The 7,836-nt window shown below is 41.4% G+C and overlaps 1 protein-coding gene across 2 annotated transcripts in view; it reads left to right on the plus strand.

Annotated features, from left to right (window-relative positions):
• The window catches only part of prkacbb (protein kinase, cAMP-dependent, catalytic, beta b), an 82,250-nt gene that overhangs the window by 62,138 nt on the left and 12,276 nt on the right, over positions 1-7,836 (plus strand). For both annotated transcript variants that reach the window (XR_009653999.1, XM_060913819.1), the window contains exons 5-6: positions 85-167; positions 404-530. Coding sequence is in view for 1 of the 2 variants with exons in the window: in XM_060913819.1 (XP_060769802.1) it covers positions 85-167; positions 404-530 (210 nt within the window). In the remaining variant the exon portion in view is untranslated. The remainder of the gene's footprint in view (positions 1-84; positions 168-403; positions 531-7,836) is intronic.

Raw genomic sequence — 7,836 nt, forward strand, 5'->3', positions numbered from 1 at the left:
GTGTTGTTTCAATCCCCTCCTGCTTTCTGCAGCGCTGGTTCACTTGTGTGTGAAACTGAACATTTCCTTCTTCCATGTTCTCAGGATAATTCCAACCTGTATATGGTGATGGAGTACGTACCGGGCGGCGAGATGTTCTCACATCTAAGAAGAATCGGGAGGTTCAGGTACCTGAGTGAGCATGCGTCTTTTTTCTCAGGAGAAGGAGATTTAGTCAAGGTAGAAATTGTAATAAGTGACAGAAATAATGAGTTTGAGTTGTAAGATGGATGTAAATACGGTGCAGTTCAGATGGGATTAGATGTCCACTGACTTGACTGACAGTGGTAACTTGATTGTCTCCTTTTGGCCATTACTTTTGCCTTAGTGAAATTCGTACTACTTTGCCCACCTTTCTCTACAGTGAACCACATGCACGGTTTTACGCAGCACAGATAGTCCTCACGTTTGAGTACCTCCACTCACTAGACCTCATCTACAGAGACCTGAAGCCTGAGAACCTTCTCATCGATCAGCATGGCTACATCCAGGTAACCACAGATCACTTGCATTTTACCCCCATGTTCAAAATAGTCATGTCACCACCAGGGGGCGACGTGTTACTGAAAGATGACACAGTTTGCCATTAGTGTATTACAATTAACACGAGTGTATAGTATTTATTTTATTTTTTTACATTCTCGAGTTTCCTCCAAATGGTGTCTTGCAAGAAAGACAAGAAATTCCGAACTGAGGTTAAGTATGAGATTGTCTTCCTGTTTTTAAAATCTATGACAGCTATGTGTCTGCTCAGCTTTAGAGGGTCTTTCTTGGGGTCGGGAACCTCCAGCACATTCCCCTGCTCTTATCTGATGGGGCGGAAGCAGTACGTGTCTCACGTTTCCTTCAGCTGATGATTTATTTTACATTACATGAATGGCTGTTTTTTTTTTTTAACCAAACGCTCTTATCCAGAGCAACATGCAACATATCCAGAGCAGCCTGGGGAGCATTTGGGAGTTAGCTGCCTTGCTCAAGGGTACTTCAGCCATTCCTGCTGGTCCAGGGACTCGAACTGGCAACCCTTTGGTCCCAAAGCTGCTTCTCGAACCTTTAGGCCATGACCTATTTGGAGTTTTCAGTACAAGTCCTGATATGTACAGTACATTTAATCTTGCGAATTATTTTTAATTTATCAGGGCCAAAAGAAGAATTGTTTAGTCCTCATCAACTTCTGTAAAGAAATAAATAACCTTAGAAGACAGCAAGAAGCAAAAAACGAACCAGATTTCAATATATTTTCAGTATTATGAGTAGCACGCTGTGTGAGCACAATCGCTATCAGGCGCGTTAAAATGTAAATAACTTTTCTAGAATTTCACCAAAACTCATTGAATTTTCAGCATTGTAAGAGAACTCCCTAAAGTATTATTCAGCAAAACCCCAGAATGATAGCACAAATCTCGAATTTTTAACAGAATTTTAGTTCTTAAAATTTAACGTAATTATGGACGTCACGCGTAACATTTACACCCGTGAAAAATCACTTTGAATGCTGTTTTGAAAGTTTTGATCAAATATTCTCTATAATAAAAAATCACTTAAATACTATAAACAGTCTTTTAATGTATCAAAAAATAATTTTGATAAAGCAAGGAAATTCGGAAGAAAATTTGTTTTTTCTTTTGCTTGTTGTGCGCGTCACGCTCCCAAAATCTAACTAACCCCTTCACGAACAATTCCAACTTTCATGGACTTGTAGCGCGAATAAACCTTTCAAAAAATATATATAATACTTCTCACGCAGTAAATTAGAATCCTGGTGATTTATATCCTCGTAGCTTCAGTAGCTCTAGAGATTTAGTCGATTTAGTAAATCCCAAACGCTGTGAAACACGCCAGCCATCTATGGTGAGAAGTGCTGCTGTAGTTGAGAAACTCTCATTCCTCCCGCTTCCAACTAACTCCGTGACCCAGACCAAAATAACAATGTCACGCTCATCACTTAAGGATGATTTATGCCAAGTTTCACGGAAAAATACAGCGAAATAAACTTGCTAGAAGCATTTTTCAAAATCCCAAACATCATGAAACATTTCTTGTAGGGTTTCAGGTTACAAATTTCGAGAAGAGAGAAATTGTGGCGCAAAAGTTTGCCACTAAACTCGTGAAAATACTCCATCCTAGCGAGTTTCACAACCGAACTAGGCTACGTGACAGTCCGTGACCACCCAGGAACGTTCTAGAAGGTACGCTTCTAGGCACGTGCGATCGAGAAAGACGCCACGTGAAGGTAGTAAAGGTAGTATTTCCACTGTCTTATGACGTTTTTGCTTGTTTTAGCGCGATAAACAATGCATTATGGGTAATCATTAAAATGCTAATTTCAAGGTTAAAATGGGTAAAAACAACTAATTTATATAGATATTGTAAAAATTGTGCCTAATAGTTATTTCAGTACATAAAATCAAAATCTGAATTTTTAATTTTTTCCCTATGTTACACCCAGGGCTCGAAATTAACTTTTTTTCTTTTGCCGCTTTTCCACTACAAACGCGGCTGAGTCGGGCTGAGCCGTGCCGTGCTGAGTCGGGCTGAGCGGGGCTGTTGGAGTTGCATTTCGACTACAACCGCGCTGAACCGTGCTGGCTGGAAGTGGGTGGACACATTGGGTGGAGTTAGCGAAAGTGGGTGGACGTCACGTGATGTCGTTAAGCAGCGCAAACAGTGACATCAGTGAGCTTTTAAGCGGTAGTCTCACGACCCGAATAGTAAACAATAAACATGGAGGACATGGAGTCGTTAGTGTTGCTGGTCTTGGTGCTGTGGCTTGTTGTCACCGACAACGCCAACAGATACTGGCAAGAGCGTATAGATGAGGCGAGGCGCATAAGGCTTCAGAAATTCTCGTAATTATTCTTCTTCCGGGTTTACGGTGTTTACAGATCCCAGCGTGCTCGCGGGGCGTGTGTGGGCATGTGAGGACACTCCTCCTCACCAATCAGTGCACAGCGGAGTGTCTGCTCACGCCCCCAGCCTCACTCGGCACGGTTTGGCTCGCTTCAGCCCCACTCCAAAACGGTGCGAGTTTTAGGGGCTAAGCAGGGCTGAAGCGAGCTGAGTCGTGCTGTTTTTTGGTAGTCGAAACGCGAGCCATGTCGGGCTGAAGCGAGCTGAAAAAGGGTAGTGGAAAAGGGCCATTTGTGTCCCCCAGTGGTCCCGAATTCTGTGTTGTATTGTCCCGAATGGAAGCAATAGTGTCCCCATTTTTTTCCTCTCTGAAATAACCAGTGGTTAATATTATCATATGAAGTTACTATTATATTTGTAACTATGCGATTTTGAACCCTTTATATCATTTTTACAATAAGTCACAAAACACAAGTGACACATGTCCAATACATCATCTACTTCAAAATTACAGTTATTGCATTTTCAGTTTATTAAACTTTGGCGATCTCGCTGTATGAATAGACGATGGTTATTTAAAGGGACCAACTAGCTCATTCAGAAAATGTTTCAACTCACTACATCTGCAGTACACTTTAGTTGAAAATAAGACCCCTTTTATGTTCATTTCATCTACTTGTACCTTGAATATCTGTTGGCATTTATAAGCCCAACTTATCATTTTCACCATTACCGTTATCCATTTTTATGTAATATACCTGTTGCCCCATTCAGAGATGTTTTGAAAGCCATCAGCCATACCATCAATGGATGAAATGCCCTTGAGCAAGGCACCTACCCCAACATTGCTACAGGGACTGTAACACTGTAAAAAACCGTAAAGTCACTTTGGATAAAAGTGTCATATCATATAAGTGCAAACAAAGCAATGTAATGCAAGTTTTTTTTTATTGTAACCTTTAGTCATAGAAATCATTTACATTATTTACAGTGCTTAATTTCATTTTCTTTGACCTAGATAAATTTCCCATTCATTTCTATGGAATTATTTGAAAAACTACACACATTTTCAAACATCCGCTGCTCTGGCATGCTTTCACCTAGAGACATGATTCAAACTTTAAAACATAGAGAAACTTCTCCTCTGTGGATCTGGCATTCAACTTTTTGCTAGGTTCTATACTTTTGGATCAGTCCCAGCTCAAACACCATGTGGGTACCTGGAGAAATTCCGGCTTTATAATGGGTGTCTATTGCGTTACACACCAGTGGAGCTCGTTAAGTTAGAGTGTAGAGAGCTTGGGAAAAATAGCTCAAACTTTCTCATTTAAACTGTGTTTTCAGCCCCAATTTTCACTCTACACACATAATTTTCTCAAAAGTAGTAGCCACACTTGTCCTGATTCACACAATGTGTCTACCTACACGATAGGACTTGCAGTTTTTGAATGAGAAGCCTGAAAGTGAGGAGAGGACAGGCGCGCAGCCACATAGACTCACATTATAAACGTGGCTGCGCTTTGATTGTTAAATCAGAAAAGTCACTCGTTTTTAACTCGCTCGAGTGTCCTCAATTTTTACACTACAGACAAAAAAAGTACATCAGTGTGTTCAGGAGACCCTTGTGGCACTCAATGTGAAATAATTTTGTGAATATCTCCTTCCGTTTTCGTGTAAACCCCCGTTGTTTGGAGGGAGCGCTCTGACGGAAAGCTGCCCTTTTTGTGTGCCCCACCCGCGCGCTGAGCAGAGAGAGACAAAAATACAGTCCAGCTCAGCTCCGGCAACTGTGACTGCTACGCGCACTGCATCACTCTCACGATTTCCCCCGGGGGAATTGTTGTCTCTAGATCTATTTTTTTCCATTGTCCCGGGATTGTCCCAGATATGATAATTTTGTGTCCCGATGACATTTTTTATGGTCCCCGGGACATCAGGACACCGTTAGTTTCGAGCGCTGGTTACACCATTGTGCATCTATAGCATGCTACTCATCTATATGTATTTATTTTGTCATTTGTAGCTATGTATTTAGGTTCTGTTCAGTAAAAACAGACAACTGAAAAAGGACATACTTTCTTTTTCCCATGACTGTATTAGTGAGTTCAGACAGCAGTCAATATGGCGGTTGTGTAATCGATGAATACACCATTTATTTATTTTCCAAATTTCATGCCTTATGAGGTGGGGATTTTTTTTTTTAAATACACCTTTGTATTGACACTTCTCATAGTCTGTTTCGATAATATTAATTTCCCATGACTAAATATGCTCCATATATAAATTAATGCACCTAGCTTAATCTCCGGCTGAAACGCGCAGGTGTGCGTGTGCGCGCCCGCAGCACTGCGTCTGGAGCGCGCTTTTGTTTCGATAGCTCAAGGTCTTCCCCCCAAAACACTGATTCCTTATTGGCTAGAAAAGAGACATTTCAGTGCATGATTGTGGATACCCCAGTGCATTGTGGGATGGGTGCGTGTACAGATTTCAAACCATATATACTAAAGCTTGTTCAATACTCAAACCATACAGCTGAACTGTCAGCGAGTCTCATGAATTTGTCACAAATTTTCCATGAATGTCATGGCAATATTTGGGCTTTCAGTAATTTCTTTGAACTGTTCTTTTTCTGTGGCAGAATGATTGTACAGCATACAGCTTTAATTAAAAAAACACTAGAATTTGGTGCACAAGTTTTAATTTTCTTTGGGTTTTCTGAAATCAACGCAGGGTCAAAAATATACATACAGCACACCTAATATTTGGGTAAAATGTCTCTTCGCAAGATTCACCTTGACCAAACATTTTTGTTTACCATGAACAAGCTTCTGGCAGAATTCTGGTTGGATATTTCACGACTCTTCATGGTAGAGTTCAATTAAATTTTTTTTTTTTCTTGGCATGGACTCGACTTATAAGCACGGTCCTTATATTTTCAATAGGGTTGAAGTCAGGACTTGTTTTAAGCTTAAAGCTTAGGGTTCATTGTCCTGTTGGAACTCCCAAGTCGTGTTCAAGTTTCTGATGGTTTATGCTGAAGAATTCTGAGGTAGTCCTCCTTCTTCATTATTCCATCCACTTTGTGCAATGAACCAGTTCCACTGGCAGCAAAACAGCCCCAGAGCATGATGATCCCACCACCACCACCAGCTGGTACAGTGTCCCTCTGTACATGGTGGTCATTGTGGCCAAGCAACTCAACCTTTGTCTCATCTGACTATACAGCTATCATCCAGAAGGCTTTTTCTTTGTCCGTGTGGTCAGCTTCAAACTTGAGTTAAGCTTGAAGGTGTCAGTTTTGGAGCAGGGGGTTATTTCTTGGATCGCAGCCTCTTAGTCCATGGTGATCTGAACTGTAGACAGTGATCCATCAGCTTCCAGTTCATGGCAGGGCTGCGCCATGGTGGTTCCCAGGTTGTTCCTGACCATCCAAACCAACTTCCTTTCAGCTGAGGGTGACAGTTTGGGTTTTCTTGAAGCAAAGTGGCTTGGCAAAGTGACTCCACCTCACAATAACTTGGATACAATTGTTTGAACTGATCTTGGAATTTGCAGTTATTTAGAAATGGCTCCAAGAGACATTCTGGAGTTGTGTACATCTGCGATCCTCTCTCTCAGATCCGCACTGAGCTCCTTGGACTTTCCCATTTTACTGTGTGTTGGTCAATCCAATGACTGCTGTAAACAAACCCTTTTTATGAAGGCACAGAGAAGCTACCAGCTGTCGTCAATCATGATCACTAACAGGAAGTTAAGAGACTTCAGCCTTGGCAAGATAAACATTTTGGAAGTTTCAGCACCTCTGAATTAATAATCTGAGTGTATGTAATTTTTTTTAAACTGAACTTACTGACAATATAAGTTATTTATTTATTTTACAATTTTAGGCCTAATGAATGTGTATGCAAATTAGGCTGGATATGCAAATTAAATTAGCAGGTTGAGACACTTTAAAGATGTTAATGGCCCCTAGAAACTTTGAGACATTATTCAAGCAATATAATAAAAAAGAAAACCTATCGATTATTACAATTTATCCTCAAAAACCAGATGTAAATTAGATAGTTTTATGCTAATTAGCCTTGTTAATTATGCACAGAAGTTTAAAAAAAAAAAGAAAGAAATTGAAATGCCTGGGTTCTGCAGAGAAAAACAATGTAGCACAGAAAATTTTGTCTCATTCGGCAATTTAGTAACACAAATACAGTTTTATTCCCAGGATTGGATTAGATTAGATTAGACAGAACTTTACTGATCCCTTTGGGAGGGTTCCCTCAGGGAAATTTAAAATTCCAGCAGCATCATTACAGATAAACAGAGAATAGAAAGAGAGAACTTCTAGATAAATTAAATTAAGTATTTACATATACAAAAGAATAAGATATGGGGAGAAAAAAAAGGCCAGCAGGAGCGGTATTGCACATTGTCCAGTATTGCTTATTGTCAGGCTAGGCTGCTGCTCCTTCCCGTCCTCTGTCCTCCTGTTACACCCCCCCCCAACCCCCCCCCCCCCCCCCCCCCAGAGAGGAGTTGTACTGTACAGTCTGATGGCGTGAGGGACAACGGAGTTTTTAAGTTTGTTTGTCCTGCACTTGGGAAGGAGCATTCTGTCACTGAACAGGCTCCTCTGGTTGCTGACGATGGTGTGCAGAGAGTGACTGGCATCGTCCATGATGTTCAGTAGTTTGTCCATAGTCCTCTTCTCTGCCACCGTCACCAGAGAGTCCAGCTTCATGCCGACCACAGAGCCGGCCCTTCTGATCATGTGTCCTCCTTGGATGTGCTGCCCCACCCCCCCCCACCCCACGGTGTAAAACAGGACACTGGCGACCACAGACTGATAGAACATCCACAGGAGTTTCCTGCAGATGTTAAAGGACTGCAGCCTCCTTAGGAAGTACAGCCTGCTCTGTCCCTTCCTGTACAAGTGGTTGGTGTTGCAAGTCC

Source organism: Neoarius graeffei, chromosome 1, assembly GCF_027579695.1.
Source record: "Neoarius graeffei isolate fNeoGra1 chromosome 1, fNeoGra1.pri, whole genome shotgun sequence".
In the NCBI taxonomy this organism is placed as follows: Eukaryota; Metazoa; Chordata; class Actinopteri; order Siluriformes; family Ariidae; genus Neoarius; species Neoarius graeffei.